This window comes from Anabas testudineus, chromosome 2 (assembly GCF_900324465.2).
Source record: "Anabas testudineus chromosome 2, fAnaTes1.2, whole genome shotgun sequence".
NCBI classification, from domain to species: domain Eukaryota; kingdom Metazoa; phylum Chordata; class Actinopteri; order Anabantiformes; family Anabantidae; genus Anabas; species Anabas testudineus.
Genome location: NC_046611.1, coordinates 27756312 through 27777213, shown reverse-complemented (window position 1 = coordinate 27777213; position 20902 = coordinate 27756312). Strand labels below are relative to the sequence as shown.

At 40.4% G+C, this 20902-nt stretch overlaps 1 protein-coding gene across 1 annotated transcript in view; it reads right to left on the bottom strand.

The window, feature by feature from the left end:
- Positions 1–10834: 10834 nt before the first annotated feature.
- ofcc1 (orofacial cleft 1 candidate 1) overlaps positions 10835–20902 on the bottom strand; it is a 72094-nt gene continuing 62026 nt past the window's right edge. Inside the window, exons 21-23 of the mRNA XM_026364005.1 lie at positions 16557–16757; positions 11122–11260; positions 10835–10974 (exon numbers count right to left, since the gene is read on the bottom strand). Of these exons, the coding sequence (XP_026219790.1) occupies positions 10901–10974; positions 11122–11260; positions 16557–16757 (414 nt within the window). The 3' untranslated portion in view covers positions 10835–10900. The remainder of the gene's footprint in view (positions 10975–11121; positions 11261–16556; positions 16758–20902) is intronic.

Here is a 20902-nt window from a genome sequence, read left to right as displayed (position 1 = left end):
AACAAGTTATATAGATAAAATGTGTTCACTGTGTCAGCCCACTTTTTATTGATCAATAACACTGTGCCAATGCTTTTATTCTGTACGAACTTTTCGTTTCACCATTCATTTCTTGGCTAGAAGAGGGGTGTATCCAGAATGCAACCCTGGGCTTAATCTAGACTATACAAACATATATTTCAAATCATAGTTGAATATGGAAAGTGTTGGAAGAGTAGGTAAGTGCATGAGTTTTGTTACATCAGGTCTCCTGCTAGTGCTGCTGTTTCCTGGCTTTATCTGTAAAAGGGAACTCCACTGAAACAAGTTTGGAAAGCCGTCGATCTGCAGCTTCTGCAATAAAATCTACATCCAGCTAGTGACATGAAAATTGTGAACAATTGCAGTCTGATACAAGTAGGGCAGTGCAACAGAAGTGCAAAAGAGTAGGAGTAGCAGAAGGCTTGTGTGTGTTTTCAGCCTTCCCCCAAATCGAGGCCACACTTTTAAGGTCAGCAGAGTGCAAGGAAGTGCAGCGGGTTGCAGAATGTTGCTGGCACTTAGCTTGGCGCACTTCTGAACCTTGTAGTCGTCAGTGGCAAGGTCACTGCAGGAGGCATAAATGGGACTTGATGGCTCCGTTGTTCCGTGTCATCCGCCATTTTCTCCAACGTGCTATTCGGGGATGACACTACTGAGCACAGCTGACATCATGTCCATACATGCACAAAGGAAGCAGACGATGTTAAAGAAGTGTGGCAAAAGATAGATCCCACATTATTAAGACACAAGCTTCAGTTAGTCTACACAATGTGATGGCAGCATTTGATTGACCCGAGAGAGCTTTTCATTCTGGCCTACGTGAACACACACATTCCTTGTGTCTGCATGTTGTTGAACATTTTTTATCAGTAATTGTACACACTTTTTTTTCTTCTTTTCTAAATACAAAGTCATAATAGAAATTCAAAGTGAGAGGCCAGGGCGGTCCTGATGCCCAGCTCACCTTTTTTCTACTTAGCGAATGCATTGTTTTACTGCAAATTATAACCATAAAAAAGCCTCTGATCCCCCATTCTGTTAAATTAATAGAATTAGGCAAAAAATGTAATGATAGCAATTAAGTCTTGAAAATGCAAATTTTATAGTCAAGGATGATTACCTCATTTATAGCATGTGCTGGAATGATGCCAGACGAAGGTAATTTAGATCCGGGTTGCTCACGGTTACATCATGATGAATATGAGACGAGCGGGGCCTCATCACGCACCTCCAGTCGGCCAACTCTCAATCAAATGGAGAGGCACGGGCGGAGTTTCGGGGGGAATAAGGAACATGAATGCTGTCAGCGACAACTGCTCCGCAGGAAAGAAAGACATACGTCAAGAGTGAAAAAGGAACCGAAAGAGAGGGAGGGTAAAAAAACGGCAGGTACTCTCCAAAAGATGGAAGTGGTGAAACATTTAAAAGGACTCCTTCCGCACTGACCATAAGCTTTCAAAGACTTGTTCTTAACTTCTGTGACTATACAAATATGCATTTCATCAAATTCACACTGAGACAATCTGCCAAGAGTAAAATGGATTCAAATGCCTGCTTGATGGAAGCCTCTCAGGACAACATTGCGTTACTTCCTTCAGCGTGCCCTGTTAACCTCATAATGTTTATTGCCTCAGATTAAAAATTCACAGCAAAACTGCATGTCCAAATGACATTTAAACCGTAACTGCGTTTGACTGAGTAAAATACTCACATTAGTTAATTATTTGAGAAAGGCAGCTGTAATGGCATGAATTTTTTATGGGGGCCTGCCTGTTACCATGATCTCTGACTGTTCTACATGCTGCAGGACGGTGCAGGGCTGCCCTGTGTGGCACCACGGTTTCTAACCAGTGCACTTTCTGTTTTAAAATCACCATCTTTCTCTCATAGCAAAAAAATAAATAAATAAATAACACATCAAGAAGACACATTACTCGCTCTGAAAGTAAAAAGGATAATATTGTTATGACAATTTATCTCAAAATTTACACTGAGGTAACATCATCATGTGGGTCGGATATTTTCCAGCTATCAGTCATGTCATGTTTTCAATACTTGATACCATCTCCACGGAGATTTAATAGTGCAAAAAGTGCAGAGTTAGAATAAGAGGAATAGCACAAGTATGCCTCTTGTTTCTTTTAAAACTGGAAAGCTATTTAACTAACGTTTCACCCAGGTCTGGCTATTACACAATCTATTGACACACATTGCACCCGGGTTGGACTCTTTCTCAACCCAATCCATCAGTCACACAGATTGTCCCCTGGTAGGCAGAGGCCTGCAACGTTAATGGAAATGGGGTGATGCTGGGAGCATAGAGCCTGGAGATGCCTGGATGATCCCTCAGGCCATGGCTGCAACAGGATGAAATAGACTATTACAGCAGAGTTGTAAAGCCCCACACGCTCCACGCACTATCATAATAGAATATTGATTCTATCAGATGCCAGGCCCCGGCCTGTCCCCGCAATGAAGAAAAGAGCACTAAAGGTCATTGTGTAAAAGAACAGAGAGGGCTGGGGAGGGGGAGAGAGACAGAAGAGCAGAGAGGTAGAGAAGAACACAATCAGTGGACAGGAAGTAAAGAGTGGACCTCTGCTTTTGTGATCAGTATTTCTGTAATAACACTTTGGATCGCGTTGTAGATGGAAAAGCAAAAATTATATCAGTACCACACGACTAAAGTTGAACTAATCTTAATTTCTTTCTGTTGTGCAATTAAACTCTGCCTCTTTTCTCCAATTTTTTTTTTTGCACTGTGGCATCTGTCTCCATGCACAGCCATAAGTAACAATTTCAACCATAAATTGTTGATCAAGACGTTTGAGAAAAGCGCCAAAGGAAAAGGATGACAAATAAGTGCCCACCACACGAACAGCAGTACAAATTACACCACAAGCAGGAGACGTTTATGCTTGATTGGAGCAATTTAATGTTTTCTTACAAAAAAAGCTCCCAAATCCCGGGAGGACAGTTAAGGAAATGACTTTTTAATCATCCAAGGAGCCGCTGCGCCTTGTCTCTCCTGATAGCCTCATATTGAAGACTTAGAGCCATTAGGAGAACGAGTTCATTGGTAGAGGCCATTCTTAGCAACAGTTGGACTGGTGTTAGTTAAGGAGGCAACTTTTCTGGGTGCAGCAACTGGAGTTAACAACATAGAGCCTAATCTGAGGATAGTGAATGATAGTCGTTAGATGATTTGCAATTTATTATGTTTAGATTATTTAAATAATGCATTGCTTTACATAGATATATTGTGTTTATTAAGAAGTTGTGCAAAAAGAGAGAGCAAGGGAATTTCTGTATTGCTTTGCCATTAAAGTGTGACTTCATTGATTTTAACTTGCAGCCTATGGTTCTGCTTTAGGGTTTTACTTAAAATTAAAGTCTTTCATGTACTAAAGTATTCCTCTGCTTCTAGCTGAAGACTGATGACATCATCTGGAGGAGTTTTACTCCTAGAGGTTGTAGCATTGGTCCACCTGCTCCTCCAGATGACACCATCTGAACTAAAAAAAATGTTTTGCATTGTTTTAACAATGACTCTAAATGGTTTTAAAAGTGGCACAAACTACTAACAAACAACAAACACCCTCGCACCCCGTCTGCAACCGTCACACACTGTAACCAAGTCAGGGGCGGCATGTGCTTAACAATGCCACTGTTACGTTCACAATACATTAGGAAATTGACTAATCTTTGCTGTGACATTATGGCCCGTACAAACTTCATGATGAATTCTGTTTTTGCAGGGCCGCTGGAAAATATATTCATGAAATTTCAATGTCCGATGAAACAAGTCATCTTTTAACCAGAGCTTGACTGTGACATACCATTCCTCATTTCTATTCCAGGAAAGGCTTTATTTTAAGTCAAATAAATATCCATTTGTCTTGTTGTATTTCTTTGTTTTTGTCAATTCACATGCGGCCCTGGTAATTGAACAGTAGTTGTTGTCGAGGGCCTCTGCAAATGAAACTGCCATTGCAGCATCAAAATTTGCAGCATCAATTTGATGAGTCTTGTATATACTCCCATAGTCAAAGTAATGTGATATTGATTTGGCGCTCTGATATAGTACTCTTCTGCACCAGAATGACTATTGGCTTTTGACAATTTCCAGCACAATCTTTTATTCACCCTGCTTTTGTTCTGCCCGGCCACCTCTTTTGTCTCAAAGTGCAGGTGCCAAAGCTCACGGCTCCAATTCCTCTCTTCAACCTGACTTTGTGTGTGTTTGTAACACACTTGGACAATAAAAGACTATTTTCTTTATTGCTAAACAACAGCAGGAATACAATTTGATCTGATCAGTCAGCATCAAACAATTTTACATGTAACTCAATTTGCATCTAAAAGACATGCAATTTAATAGTGCCTCTCCCACTCTCTCTTTGACTTTCACACACAAACACACTCACACACGTGTACCTTTAAATTATTATGTTTCATAGTGTTGTGAGGCATTGTGGATGGTAGGTCTGAAAAACTAATACATTATTTAAATCCAAATCACCCTCCGCTGTCCGGCCATGTTATAGATGATAATAATGCTCTCTCTCTCTCTCAAGCACACACACACTCTTACTCTTTATGTTCCTTTTCACACTGTATCTATCTCCCTTCTCCTTCTAAATCAAAGGGATGCCAACAACCACAACAATCATATGGATGGAGTGTTGGCTGGAGAATTAGGGGCAGGGATAAGGGTTGATGGATGAAAGGACAGATTGATGGATGAATGGATGGAGTTCAGGTGTGAAGACACAGAGGAATGAAGTAAAGAAAGGGACGGATGAATGATGGAAGGCGGTAGAGAGAATGAAGAGATGAGGAGGGAGAAAAGGAGGCTGCAGAGGAAAGATGGAAAGGCAGCAGGCCTCAACAGCCGGCCTGTATTGATTAGTGTGTGTAATAAAGAAAGTGAGACACTTGGCCCCAGAGAGGACATGGTTCACTAAGTGTCTGCTTTAACAAGGAATGTATGAGCATGTGAGAGAGTGTGTGAGCGTTTGAGATCTAAAGCTGCTAAATATGCCGATGCATGTATTTTACATTCAGAGATGCCTATGGGTGTCTGCAGAAATTAATAAATGAACAAGTGTGTGTGTGCAAGTGTGTATATGTTTGTGTCAGGCCAAGTACAGTGTGCATGCTGTAGGCTGTACTGTGCATGAAAATGCTTCACACACACAACAGGGGCCTGCTCATGGAAAAATCAATATGCTGGTGATAGAAATATGCTAGAATGTTCTTTAGGTGCTAGATTGATCTGGGCTCCACAGAGGGTCTGTCCAAAACCAAATAATGGTTAAGGGCCAGTGACCTCCACATCTCCACAAGAAAACAATAATTATAACCAAGGTGTGTATGCCTGGACTAAGCATAAAGGCCACGGTCAATGAAGGCTAAATGCTAACACTGCAAAAATGCTGCTTCAGCATTAAGAAAAAGAGAGGCTTTCAACAACGTTAAGATCCACACTGTTTTAAAGGGCCTGTTCACCTAAAAAGGCCTAAAAACAGTTTTATTATATTAGGATTTTGAATAGCTAACTCTAAAGGGCGACACACACCATCTGTGATGCTCTGTGAGTCTTTTTTTTTTTTTTTTTTAATCATTGCTTTGTGATACTTTCACTGAACACATGACTGACTAGCTGCTATTCAGTAAAAGGAAATATCTGCTGTCTATTTTTATATCATCAGTGTTTTTGTTACTGTATCCCCAGTTTTGTGAACATCTCAGGTGAGGCGTCGCCTGCGATCACTCTACATCATGACATCCCATGCAAGACGAGACAAAGCCTTAAAGCCACTCTTTAATGAAAAATATAAATACAGCCCAGGCCCATGGATTCCACAGACTCAGCACACAAGAGACCAGAGTGAGTGACGTATTCTGACCTGGAGATGTTGACAAGTGTCACGTTGAGATGACGAGCATCAATTTGCCACCAGTGTGTGGCAGTTACATAAAAAGCAATGTGTGCGGATGTTTTGACACTTATCATATGCTATTGATGTGTATTGACTTTAAGGTGTCTTGTCCAACCCCAATGCTATAGATGTGTACATTATTTCTGTAAGCAACTCCATTATTACCAGGATAACCCATAAACACAGTCAACAGGGGATTTACAGGTGTTATTTCATTAATAAATTCAATGAAAGCGTTTCACAGAAAATTTAACACATGTAATTTAGAGAAAGAGACCCTTTAACATTGCTTAATAATAATAAGTGTAATAATAAATGGTAAATAATAATCTATATTCCAGTTTCTAGAGGAATCATTAGTCAGAAGTTACTAACTTACTATTGCTGAACAAGGATTTTCAGCCAAAACAAACATAATCATAAAAATGTAATTTCACCCACATTATGAATATTCAGTACAGTTAGATGTACGTACCATATATCTAAAGCCATGTTGTTGACTCCTTTCTGCCAAACACAATTCATACACAACAGAGTTGCAAATTGTTTCTGTTATGTAAATAAACCAAACAAAGAACACACACATTACGGAGGACAGACAGATAATGGAGGTCGTGCCAGGGCGGAGCTGGTCCTGGCATGCAAACCGTCCGAGGAACCAGCAACTGGCCAGATAGACAGTACGTTAACGTGAGGAGCTCTGTGTGGCACATAACTCGGTTCAACATTTTTCATAGTTCAGACATTTTAAAAAATGTTTCTGGGCTGAGTCTAATTTTAATTTGAGGGTTGGATTGTGATTTTGCCCAAGTCAAAATTTTGATAATGCCAAAGGAAAATATGCTAATATATAAATTTGTTTTAGTTTCCCAAGGCTGGATGGGACAACGGAACATCCAGCCTGGCTGGCCCATCATCAGCACAGCCACTTTTTGAGTGATTAGTCTCCTACAGGAACCAACAGCTGTATGTGCAAATCATGCATATAAATCAATTACCGGGGCGCTATGTACTTTAAATGCACCCATTAATTAAGCAATGTCAGACACAATGAACCGTGAAGTTCATTACATTTTTAGCATTCAAACCCAGGATTATTTGAAGAGTGCATGAGAGAGAGAAAGACAGGTTTACCTAATGATTAGCCCTATAGCTCAATGTTGGCAGATGCCAGTGGAAATTTCAGGAAAGCTGTTGCAAGAGGAGACAGAACAGCAGCGAGCTGTCTCAGCAATCTACAAAACATGAAAGCGTTGATCAAAAGGAAAGCAAGGAACAACAACAACAACAAGGAGCTGCGCCTATTTTCAACTCAGAAGAGATAGATGCAAACTCTTAGCCAGCCATCCGCACAAGTTCTATCTGCTAGACTGACAGGAGTGACGTTTTCCTTTATTATATTCTAATGCACACACTAAAGGTTTGATCGCAAAGTTCTCTTCAAATGAAAGATGCAACTGACAGTAGCATAAAGACAAACAATTCATCCAGTAAGTGTCGAGTAAGCTCGAAGAATTTGTCTTAAGAATTTAAGTGAAGTGACAAAACGCATCATAAATGTAGTTATCTAAACACATAACACTGTTCAAGGTGTTTGGTGTTTGTGTTTCTGGTTGTGTGTGTCTATCACCTCGGTGATGCCTTATGCCAGACTGTGGTTTGGTTCAAGTTGCTGTTGGATGACAGGAGAGGTTGGGGGGTGCGAGGAAGAGAAGAAGCTGGGCCCAGCTGCCTGGCATTAAGCAATGACCTCTGCATAATGAAAGATGGCGACAACATTTCCCACTCACAAGGTTCCACACTGTGACAAGATTTGCATATTCATATATTTTTCCCTCCACCCCCACCCCTCCCCTTTTCTCAGTGCAAATTATTTTTCCTGTGAGCAGGACATCTGCCTCCATGACACTGCTCTGGAAGAAGAAAAATAAATAAATATGTGTGCAGAGAGGCACATGATCTATCCAGATGCCACCGAAATATGGCACGATGTTGACATCCCCGTACACCCTGAACGTGTGTGTTTTCCGCGGCTTAAGCACCAGGAAATCATGTTCGGGGTCAGCGGAGAAGAATACAGCTCCGGCAGGGATACCTGACAGAGGTCCAGAATGTATAGCTGTTTTGCATATTGTTGTTCTGCCACAGTGACGTGAATGCTATTTTAACACTGGTGTTGCAGGTTAGATACAGTTGGGACCAACTAAAATTCATGTGTTGTTGGTGTGATTAGACCAGCTACTTAATGCAACAAGGTTGGCTTAATCGTAGGTTTGGAAAAAAGTCATCAAAATAATGGATGGAATAGAGAGACAACAAAAGACATTATAAAATATATATGATTTACAATTCACAGGGTGTACGGGAGGATATAATTAATAGTTATTGGTAATTAATCTTGTGCAAATACTCCACATAACCTGTGCACATATTTAAGCAGAATATAATGCCAAACATCCCTCCTCAAGATATTATAGGTTTCAAAAAAGCATAGGAAGACCAAGTGGTTTCACTCTCTGCAAGACACAATTACATTTCAAGATCAAACAATGCGCCATAAATGAAATTAGGCAAATAGAAAATTCATACGTGGATGCACAGACGGTAAAAGTACAAAGTTCTTCATCAAAAGAACTGTCGTGAACTTGTCTTCTTATAAAAAATCTGCAAAAGGTTTGAAAAGAGTAAAAAAAAAAGAACAAAACAAAGCAGCAAATGTTGGAATTTGAATCCCTTTTATTTAGCTGGATAACTTTAATTCAAATGAATCAGGCTGAGCTGCACCCGGCAACTGTGCCCGAAGAGTTGCCGATCTCAACGTGCAGCAAATCACCAAAGCACTTCTGAATACAAACTGTTTTATGTGAATACCTCAAGCAGAGGGCTACATAAATATAGAATTAGGTAAAGTGCTATTTTTTCTTTTCATGTTTTATTTTTCCCCTCTTTTCTCACTCTCCAACAACATGCCCAGGTTGGGTTAGCTCTAAGCAGATGCAGGCACTTACTTCAAAAAAGTTGCAGTTCCCTTATGATAGCTCTGCAAAAAGGTTTTCTTTTAACTTAAATCAGCAAATGTGTGGAGCAGAGACCTGGCGGCATGTTTCTCTCACCCAGAAATAATTGCTCCCAGGGATCGATTTGAAATTTAAATTGTGGTGAAATGGTGTTTGTCATTAACAATCAAATATTTGAACCGTTGAAATACCTTTGTCCCACACCCTAGCTGCTGCTCCCGCTGCCCCCATTTGGAAATTATTGCACAGGGCATTGTTTTGATGGTGATGAATTGAAAATGTTGTGATGCTCTCAGAAAACATCACACGAGAGAGGAAACAAAAGCTATTCATCAACATTTCTCGACATATAGGAGAGTATTAACATCTCAAAACAAATACAGACGCCGGTGAAATATTCATGCTTTGTAGCTGCGATCACGTTTGGCATTGTGTTGCAAACGAGGTGAAGGCAAAAAGAAAACAGAAGTTTCTGGTAAAAAGATAAGAACAAGACGAGGAAGGAGTATGAAAGAACAAATGGAGAGAGAGAGAGAAGAGCTTCCTGTCATCTCAGAGAGGCAGTGTCTCTGCTTGATATTCATTAGTGGGTTGATTGAATTGGGGGTGTAGCACTGTCACTTTTAATGGAGTGATCTCTAATTGGGGCGCATTAGCTCTATAGGTTCTGGCTAGTGTCAAAGGCAGACAGAAGGGCAGGATGCAAAAAGTGAGTCTACACTAACACATGCTGCCAATGTTGAAAATACACCAAACCAAATGTCATCATCTGATGAGCATTTCCATACAGGGGAGATAAACAATCAGTTAATTACTATTAGAATTATGACAGCTTTGAGTAATGTAATCTAAAATTATTTTTATTCTTATGAGGACTTTAAGGAATTGATTGATTGGTGTGTGTGTGTGTGTGTGTGTGTGTGTGTGTGAGGCTCTGTATCCATTTGCACTGAGCCCCACGCCCCCAAGGCCACGACGATGATGCTTTAAACATGGAGGTGAGCAGCAAAGTAAGAGGTATTCCTTATAGCCACTATTGCCATCTAACAAGAACCAGAACTTGGTCTGTAATGGCTGCCCATAAAGGAGAATCATCATCAATGACAATGACATGTCATTAAGATCGGATTTTGGGGAGGGGGGGGGGGGACTATGGCTTTAGTGTGATAGGTTATCTATCTATAAAACCTTTAAAGCCTGCCCCTCGCTGATTTCAGTCCCGATCCTCGTCTCCCTGTGCCCTGTGCCAGAGACACATGCTAATAAGCTCACAACCTTTAATTAAGCAATATGTGTAAGTAGGCAGCCATTACGGCCTGATTTGTGAGCCATTTCATTACACTGAGCACTGGCTAGCAGACACATATTCAGTACAAATCAAGCTGGCCTGAATATTATCCTGCTTAATGTGAAGCCAATATTGATATTTTATCACTCGTGCTCTGATTAGTGACTTTTAGAATCTTCATTTTTCATTGGGTTGAGGCGGCACTGAACACTTAACAACCTGCATTCATCACAAGTGTTGCTGAACATTGTTTATTGCAATACTTTCTCACATATGCTTTATGTTTATTAAGGATAACAATATAATATACAACACTGATTCCCTGACTGCTCTTGTTTGCTCTTTGCCTTCCATCATTTACCTTTTGGATTAAAGTATGCGTGTTCCTTCAACTTTTAAAGGGTACAGTTCCCAAGTTGTACAACAAACAACATAAAATACAACAATTATTCAAATAGTTGAGGCAGATAAAAGGCAGGACATTACATTAAAGCTATACCATCCAGCTATGCATGTGACCAGGCCATCACAATAACGTAGTTATGAGTCTTTAAGTCAAACAGATGGTTGATGTGATGACTCACATCATTTAAAGGTCCAACTACTGCATCTTTCTCTTTGCTTTAATATCATTGGTTGAGGTCTTGTAGTGCAAAACTGGAGCCACACCCGCTTCCTCCTAATGGCTCAACACGATGGGACCCTGAGGGAACGAAACACCTGATGAAACTGTAGCTTGTGCAGTTAAGCAAACAGCAGGTTGGAAAGGTTTGCACAAGTGGGTCACATGCGTGAGACGAGGTATGTACTTTGTGAAAAACATAATCAAAGACGTCGGGCTGAAACTCACGCCAGAAGAGTTTCTTCCGTTTCCGCAGCTGATGTGCAGCACTCGCACCTCCCTTGTCCTCCCTTTGATTGACAGAGCTCCTGCCTTGGCAGGGCACCATCCTGGCAGCGTTGTCCACCCCCTCCATATCACCAATCACCTTCATAAAGAAATAAAATAATAAAAACCTTTGTTACAGTCAGCAGTGCTTAGCCAGGCAACATGAACAGAAAGTTAACAATAAATGAACAGCACAACAATGACAAACCCAACTGTTTCAGGAGACCCCGAGGACATACAGTATGTCTCAAGCATCTCAAAGTACAGGCTGAACTTGGATGAGAGTGACTGAGACTGGCAGGAGAACTGCTATTTTCCTCGAGGCCTGTGAGCAGTGTTGTCATGCATAGTCTCTACCTCTGTCCTGGTGCTTAGAGTGAACTTTGAGGAGAAGCAGAAATGGAGACTTTATATGACACATTACCTCTTGTCCCAGAGGGGAAACAGCTCGCACAACTCTGAGTTGGCCTACTTATGGACAGAGATATGAAATACAACTTAAATCTCACTGGTAGAAGCAATGATACAAAAATACATTTTAAAATCATGTAAAAAACGAAACGTTTAATATGATCATATTAAGGACATAAGAGAAAAATGAATTACCCAATCACCCAAACTGTAAATGTCAAAATGACTTTCTACATTCTTTCTGTACATCTTTAACTTTGTATTTCATAACAGCACCATCAAGTAGTCATGTCAGCTATGTGTAGGCTGGCACTTTTCTAAAGCTGAAAATTACACAGATAGAGCAGCAATTGAGAAAACTTGAAAAATGTGCCACAGAGTGCTTCTTTATCTAAAACTAGTATAAACTTGCCAGATAATTACATGCGGTGTACTTTGGAGAAGTCCTCCTGCTAAGCAGATATGGCTGCCAGGGAGGCATTAATCTCCTCATGCAACATACAGTACTAGCCAAGGACATCCCCCTCTCTCACCCTTTATCTCTGTCTCAGACAACAGACAGCACACACACAGAGACGCAGCGCACACAGCACACTCACTTCCTGTATAAATCATATTCATATTTCTGAGAGCTGCCGATGACCTCACGGCAAATGAAGCGTGGTTCCTCAGCTCCGCAGTGGCAATCAAACGTGCGGCAGAGTAATTACAAAAGAGGGGTGGGAGGGAGAATTGATGTGGTTTGTCAATTAATGTTGCTGCAAGGTGTTTTTGGAAAGGTTAACTTCTTCATATTCTCTGTATGCAAAATTATTGGCGAAGAGTCGTCGTCATGTGCAGATGGACGGTGGGCTGAGTCATGGAGAGCTGAGGAAAAGGGCTCTTTGTTAATGAGAGATTTGATGGCATATCATGGTGATGAGGTGTCCCCTGTAAAAGAGCAATCCTTTGTGCTCTTTCCAATTTTGCGTTTCTCTGCTTCCCATCTCTCATGCTCTGGAATCGTTATCAGTATCTTTATTATCACCATTATCATCATCATATTTATCAGCTTTATCACTGTTATAAAAATCTACAAGGGGAATATCCTCTCCTAATTAAACAAACCATGCATAATACAACACATTCATCCCAGCTGAGGTTAGGATAATTCAATAAAATACTGGTAAAAAACTTGCTCTGTGAATAAACTGCATACCTTGTGTTTCTCCACACAGTTAAGTGCATCACAAAAAGTGGAGGCAAAAAAAAAACAGAAGAAAAAAAAAAAAGGCAGAGCTGAAATTGCAGAAAAAAAGTGTTTTTATTTATTCAAGTCGCTGGAGATGCTCATCATCAGCGTTTTTTCCGAGCCATAAATAATTTGAGGAGAGAGGTAATATTCAAGCTGGCAGAGCCTTAGTTGTGCATCTTTAATGGAAGTTTTACAGAAGCTGAGCCAGTTCTTGCATATGCTGCTGCCTCCCATATGGAGGAGAGGAGACAAAAGGAGCACAGTTGGTTTGTCCTATCTTTTTATAAGTCCATCGACACTTAAATGCTAGCCCGGGAGAAAAAACGACACAGGGGGACATAAACCCACTGTGGTTTTAGGAGGGAAGATAATGACTTTTCCTGCATTAATTTCTTCATCAGCCATCTTGTTTCTTCAGACAGAGTGGTTATGAGGCCCTCTCTGAAGGTCCTAGGTTATATAGATACATTTCCCTGCATAATTTCAGCCCTAACAGTTGTTGTCAGCAGTGCGTTTTGTGAGTTGGCAGCTGGGGAACATCTGTTTATAGGTAATGACACCTCACTTTACCTTTAATGTCTTTTATTGGAGCACACTGATGGGATTGTAGTTTTAACTTTTTGCATTGTTGTGATTCGGAGAGAAGATTTCTTCAACATGGTCAATATTACAAACACCTGCCTTGGGCAACAGACTGAATGAGGGCATATGATGTATCATTAATATTAACTTCTTTAAACAGAGTTCACTATGCAAGTCAATAAAGACTTCATTATTGTTGTATTTTTTTACTACACACACAACTTCAAATTTACTCCCCCCACTCATTCCTATTTCTTGTTAACGATGTAAGAAAAAAAAAAGAAAAAAGAAAAAGAAAAACATGGTTCAATAATGGCTGAATAAACAACAGAAATATTTAGTTTCTCATGACTCTTGCTCAGCTTCTCACTCTCCAGCAAATCAAACAGGACACACCTCGTTGTTCTGTTTCTTCCAAACAGTGTCTAACAGTGTCTATACCTCAGGGCAGTTCTTTCACGAATTGCTTTTTAGGGTGTTCGTTTAGACAAATTTTGAATGCAATTTTCAGGTATTATGCAAAGCTGCAGGCCCCCGAAGCTGTGGTCATGTTAGTCTAAGGGAGGAGCTAGTCCTCGGGGGCACTGGTGTCCAGGACACTGCCTGAGAAAACAGAGCTCTTTAAAGGAAATGAGCCATCCGTCAATATTTCCTCAGTAAATGGAAACAGACTTCTTAAGTAGCAGAATTAGTCTTTTAACTAACTGGGACTGAGGATGGAGTCATTTCACAGTCACATTTTGTTAAATATTTTCGGCGTTATATGACATCTGCCGATAAAAAAGAAATTTCACGACAGGATATTAACAAAGGACATATCATAGATTCTATTACTAACAAAAACAATGAGAAAAAAACTATTTTATTTACTACTGTCGATAGTGTATTTCCTTGAAAGGACACATACAATATGAACTGTACACACAGCTTACTGAGAGAAACAGCATGTGCTATTATTATACAGTGCTAAACATAGTTAGTTATAGTTATAGTTATCACTCAAACAGGATTCATGCTACATAGTACTTAGTACTATTAACATAACATCATAACCACATAACCATAAAAAATGCTATTGTTTGGATAAGTGAATAAAAAATAAGCCTGTTTAGGTAAACCCATAAAATTACTTTAAAAAATTCATAAATCTAAGAGCACAGAGGGACTTTCTTTGGATTTTATTGGCCATTGCATCTCATAGTAGAGCTGTTTATTCTATTTCATTTTATATATTTCTTAAGTATTTAATTTTTCTAGAAGTACCTGCATGGCTGTTATTTTTCCCAGAGGAGTTGTCACCTTACATCTGAAGGCCGGTTTGTACACAGAACCTTGTCGTAGTATGTATATCGCTGCCAGAATTATATAAAGCACTAATAAAATCAGCTCAAGTGTTCTTCCGAGTGCTGGGAATGCCTCTTAGTGATTCCTGGATCTTGCTCTATACATAAAACCAGTCTTATATATTCAGGGGAGGATTAGTTTTGAATATGTAAAGTAGGGATATGTGCTGCAAGGCGAAGGGGAACGGCATAGTGTTCTCTCAGCGACGCTGCGCATTGGTGTTATCGCTCCCCGCTACCACTGGGTGAAAGAGGATGCCATCGACATCTCTTGATACTGGAAGCCCCTGCCTGTTAAGTTGCAAGGAACAGACAGCAATACCCACAGGACACAGTGTGAGAGAGAAATAAAGAGCAACAGAGAGCAACAAAAAGATAGAGTATGTGTGTATGTGTTACCCAAGGACAGTAACACCTATCTTTCACTTAAGGTGGCCTCTGTGAAACCCCCCTTTTGCAGTTTAAAGAAAGGTGACTCGGCAGAGTAAAAATCGTTCCTCACAGCAGAATTCTGTTTCTCTCACTAAGCTAAGGTTGTGTCTAAATGTGTCTATATGTGTAGCAATATACATCTAGGTATCTTTTTTTAGTAGGAGGTGAAGATCTGTATGTATGCATCTGTGTGTCAATGTGTGCATGCTATGTTTGACTATATACAAATCTCCCCAGATGTCTCATTTGCTATGCACAGGTCTACAGGCTACACACACACACACACACACACACACACACACACACAGACACTGTGACACCAGTAATAAATATATCATGCTGTGTGTTTACTCACATAAGCTCACCATCACTCAAATTATGACGGAGAACCATTAGAACGCAACAAAGCCTCAGAGCTAATTGTTAACGCATATAACTCCCTCCTTCCTCACTCCTGTGACATCCAAACTTCCAAATATTAATTTTGTCGAGCACATCCAGGTTGCTTTTGGGGAAAAGGCAGAATGATGGAGGAAATAATTTGTGTTGCTGCAGCAGTTGTTACAAAGCACTACTTTTAATTAGGAAACAATCTGTGAACCAGCCTGTTTCTGAACTGCCGGTCTTGCAAGGCCTTGGACGACAAGGCGTCAGATCTAAGTGGCTATAATTACAAAGTGGGACAGAGCTGTGTGATTTTGCTTATGACACAGTGTTATACAGGAATGAGTATTGGTATTTATGGAATAACATATGTGATAAATATAAATAGTGAAAGACAGAGAACATTGTGAGCTTTGTAGTTAAACTAAGTTTAATTCATTTTTGGGTGAAAAGTAAAAAAAATGTAAATCTCTTTTTGCCCAAGGAAGAAATTTTTAGGCCACAGAGCTGTACTGTTGTCTAGAATAAGGAACTGCCTCCATGTAATTCTGTCCTCTCCCTTTTTTACTTTCTTCAAAGAGGAAGGACGAAGACGAAGTTCGTGTGAACTTCCAACCCATCTCTCCGCCCCTTTATCTCTATCTGTCTTTGTCCTCTGCATTGTCAATTTGCCTTAAGATGCAAACTTTAGCAAGTGAAACAGCAAAAACAGGTGAATGCCTACTTTAAAATCTAAAGAAATCTGCTTGGTTCCTATATTTTAGTTATTTGTAACCATGTAAAAAATTATATATATAAAAAAAAAAAACTCCAGAAAAGTGTTTTCTAGTGACACGGATCTGCAGCATCCAGTTTTTAGAATATGGGTCTTGACAGACCCATATCCCATGACTTGACTGGCGCTGGTCAACAAACATATGAGTAAAACAGGAAATCAGTAATGCATATACTGAAATATATTGTGGAAATGTTTTAGTGGCTACATAGTATACAATATGTGGATATCTCACCTCAACAATAGCCCCATCTTGTTGTCGGAGGAAGTGTCTGTATCTTTGTTTTAGCCCACTCAGGTACAGAGTGTAGACTGCCACATGTGTGCTGGTCTCGCCTTGTGGTGGAGGAACATCCTCCCTTGGAGGGTCATCATTTGGTGCTACAGAGCCTGGCAGTGGGTCTTCTGATGTCCAGATATAGTCATACACTGCCACCTAATACAGCAAAACAGAGACAATCGTGTAAGGTTGTGGGTTACCGTGATATACAGGAGTTTCAGCATTTAACATGAAAAAGGTTTCTATCAATCATTCTAGGACAGATTCAGTATAAAAATTAATTCCAGCCATTGATACAGTTGCTATGGTCACAGCAATATGTATGTTGAACATCTGCCACTATATATTGTGAATACATGTGGGTGAAGTATATATTAGTAACTTTAGAGATAGGCTGATATCAGTAAGCCAGCTGAACGCTAAATGTGGCTAAACTTTATGAACCTAAGTTTTATGCTGCTTATTTTAAGTAAATACAACTGCAGGCTGCACAGTAAGTCCTAGTATCACATGAGTCCTATGGGGCCCCATCTATGGCAGATACGCTGACAGTTTGTGTTTGCGATCATGCACACATTCTGCCTGTATAATCATGGTGGCAGCCTTGTTTGTGATGTTGTGTGTGTGTGCACGTGCGGTTTACACACCTGTAATATACTGCCCTTCTCTATTAGGATAAGATACGTTGGAGCAAGCAGAGCGTGTAACATGTTACATAGGTCATGCAACTCAAAGTCATCCATGTGTAAAGCTCATGAAAGCTCTCTCCCTCACTGATAGTGTCTGCTGGGAAAGGCTGCAGTGCCTACTGATCATATGAATTACAGTACACAAAAATGCAAATCCATCCATACATTAGAATTACACACACCTACAAAAGCATTCTGCGTATCAAATATAATAGTATATATCTTATACTGATGTGTTTGTATTTGTATTTGTACACAGGCTTATGTACTATTGTAGGTCATATTATTGGGAACTTCAGTGTTCACAACAGGCTAGTGAAAATCTTATGCGTGCATACACACGCACACGCACACACAAGGCCACAAAGAGGAGGAAGTTGTTGAAGCAGTTAGTAAAACTCAAGGTGACCCTCTAATTGGCTGCATAATTATGATTCTTCTAAAAATACAGAAAAAGGAAAAAGGCAAACTCATTCAGCAGGCCATGAGTGGCAGGGTCAAGCTGAAGGAGAGGTTTAATTTGGTGTTGTATAGATATCACCCCGCACTTATAAATGGTTAGCCAAACACAACTCTAGGCACTTCACTGTGAAAACAGTGGGAGCCATTACCCCGCTTGTAATTAGAGACATTGCATAAACTGCAAACCAGACAGCTCTATGAGTAGAAAGAACCTCATTGTCAAAATGTCAGAGTCACAAGTGCAGAGAGAAAGAAGAGTAGCCAAGAACATTTTAAGAAGGTGTGTGTGTGTGTGTGTGTGTGTGTGTGTGTGTTAGGGGGAGGAGGGGATGCATCTCTTCAACGCTAATTCAGACGCTCATTAGTGAAATCGCCTCAACTGCGCCTTGCCTCTAGCTTGGCCTTGGCCCACACTCAGCGAAACTGATTACCTGAATTCTTTAAGTAATCAGCACCTCTGCAAGGCAGCAATCAGTCTGTTTGGTTAGTGTGTGTAAGTTGATTTGCTGCTTTATGTCCTTTTGAGGAAACACAAGTGCGAGTGTGCAGAAAATCCTTGATGTCCTTCCACAGTGTGGTTCTCAGCTTACTCATGATACGGCAAGAAATCGTAAACATTTACAGTCACACATGTGGGAAACACTGAGTGAGAAAATATCTGTTCCTGCTGTACTGGTCACAAAAAGTGTGCCTATGACCCAGTTAAGGCCCCAGTCCATGTTTTTATAAACCAAGCTGTACAGTCGTGATAGAAACACTATGGATTCAGCCTCTGTACTCTAAGTCACTTTGGTTAAACACACCTGCTTAAATTCCCCTGTGTGGTGTGCATGTTTATGTATTTTGGCTTGCATGAAAATAGATTTTTTGATGTTAGCCATGCCACCATCCTACGCCAATTAGCACGTGAAATCCAGTTGACAAGACTAAACAAAAGCTTGAAAAGGTGTTTGTGTGTTCGGTTTGGGTGATGCCATTTCATGCAATGCACCATGGCTCTCAGGATGCATCACTGCTGAGACACAAAAAGGAAAAAGAGCATTAGAGGGCCTGTCGGCTCTGCACCACTCTGTTCTGGTCTGCTGTGTTGCGTTATGGTGCTAGCCTGGCTTCTAGCCCTAGCTTGAGTGCTCTCTCCACTCCACCATTGTTCCATTTGATAGCACTAAGTGACTGATTTAGGTTCAATGCCTGCATAGAGCAGACAGGCCAGCTGTGGGTTAAGCAGATAGTATTCAAGTGAGCTAACCCAATTCAAACCCAATCAAGCTGGGATTTATTGTTGAGGTCTGTATTTAGAAATCTGATAGAGTCTGCATTAGTTCCTTGACTTGCATTATTTCTTTTAGTGGAGGACTATAAACGGCAAACCATGTTTTCCAGTAGGGACATAAATTTTGGGATTTGCAGACATTACCGCAAATGCACACTGAGAATGGGAGGGAGGGACAGTTGCACAGGAAGTGGAGATGACACAGCTGCAGACATGGCACCATGGTTCACAAATATAGTCTGTCTTTCTAGGAGAAGATGCGATTTCACACCTACCAAATCATGCCATACCACAAATGAATGTAGAATAAAAGCAATCAGTCCTTAAATACAGGCGCCTGTGGAAGGGTTTTCTTTTAAAAAATCCACTGTGACTTGTAATAAAATTTTACTGAACTGTCAATCATTTTTATTTAAACGTGCGCAAATATAAAGTCTGTCAAGAAATGGTTTTGGATTCTTCTCACTGATATCATTACACATAGCTTGTTTGTTAGTTTAAGACCAAAAAAGCTATCACTAAATGAGAAACATGAATGCACTACATTCCACAAAGGATAGTCGTTTGTGTTATATTTAAAAAGTGACCCATATCCATACCTAAATTAGGATTTAAACTTGCATCTAACAGCTAAAAAGAGGGCAGACAGTTTCTGGGAATTAAATAGCAATTTTCCACTGGGTGACAGACTGCTCTGGTAATAGCTTTGTCTGGGAGAGGTACATTCTATTTTGTATATTTGTCTGGCAAATCCTTGATTGTCACAGATATCAGTGCCTGGTGTTTTCCTCTAATTTGTAATATGTCAGATGTAAACACTGTGTCTAGAGTTAACCATTATTAACAAAGCACTTTTCCACTGTGACCCCATCTGGCAAGTTCCTGCTCACAACCAAAACAGTCCCCAAACTTGACCTCGCTACTTTGCAGAACATGTTGCCTTTTCCCACTGATAATCAAAACACAGTGTCAAAATGGGCACCGATCGCAGGCCGAGAGTGCAAATTAGAATTCAACTAATGTCTCCCTGAATACACTACTTTGAAAACACTGCCATATGAGAGGGGATGCATGACTGATGGATAAACACAAACTAACAAGCTCCTAGAGTGAGTTAGCCATAGGTATTACATATTAAGGTTGTCAATGTAAGTTAGTGTTTGAATGCATTTGTTTTCATTTGTGTATAATATATGAGTATGTATTTGTGTGTCTGTGTGTGTGACTGAAGGGAGTAGAGGAGAGGTCTCCATGGGCAGACAGGGTTGAGCCCCGGCTGGCAAATGTCCAGGACGGGAGCCTAAGGCGTGGGCACAAACAGGCCTTTCAGTCCCCCTGATCTTTTAATGATTGATCCAAACTAGATAGCCATCATTACCATTCACGCACTCTCTCTTCCCCAGGTCTCCTTCCCTCTGTCTAATTTTATCTTCCATTTGCATGTTCCCATGGACTAATTAAATCTTCCCCTCTGTCTCTCTCTACCCCACTCCCCTCCGTCTTTCTTTCTCTCTCTGCGTCCATTGGTATGAAAAATAATGCAGCCCATTTTTGGCACATTATTATGTATGAAATGTGAGGACATAATGTATTCCAGTTGGTTGAAGTTCTCTAGACCCTGTCTGTAATGAGCATAACAGAAGTAGACTCACTTCACAGCCCGTGTGAATGCTGTACCTCCCTTTTCTCCCTGGTCTTTCTCTCTGGATATCTCCCTTCCTAAAGACAAAAGCTGCTGACCTTCTCTGTGTCTACCACCCACACACTTTCTCGAGCCTTTTCCCACCCTTTGCACAATTCATACATGGGGTTTCCTCTTGCCACTGCCATGATCCTTTTTGGTTTGTAGTTCTGTCCCACTTGGCTTTAATTTACAG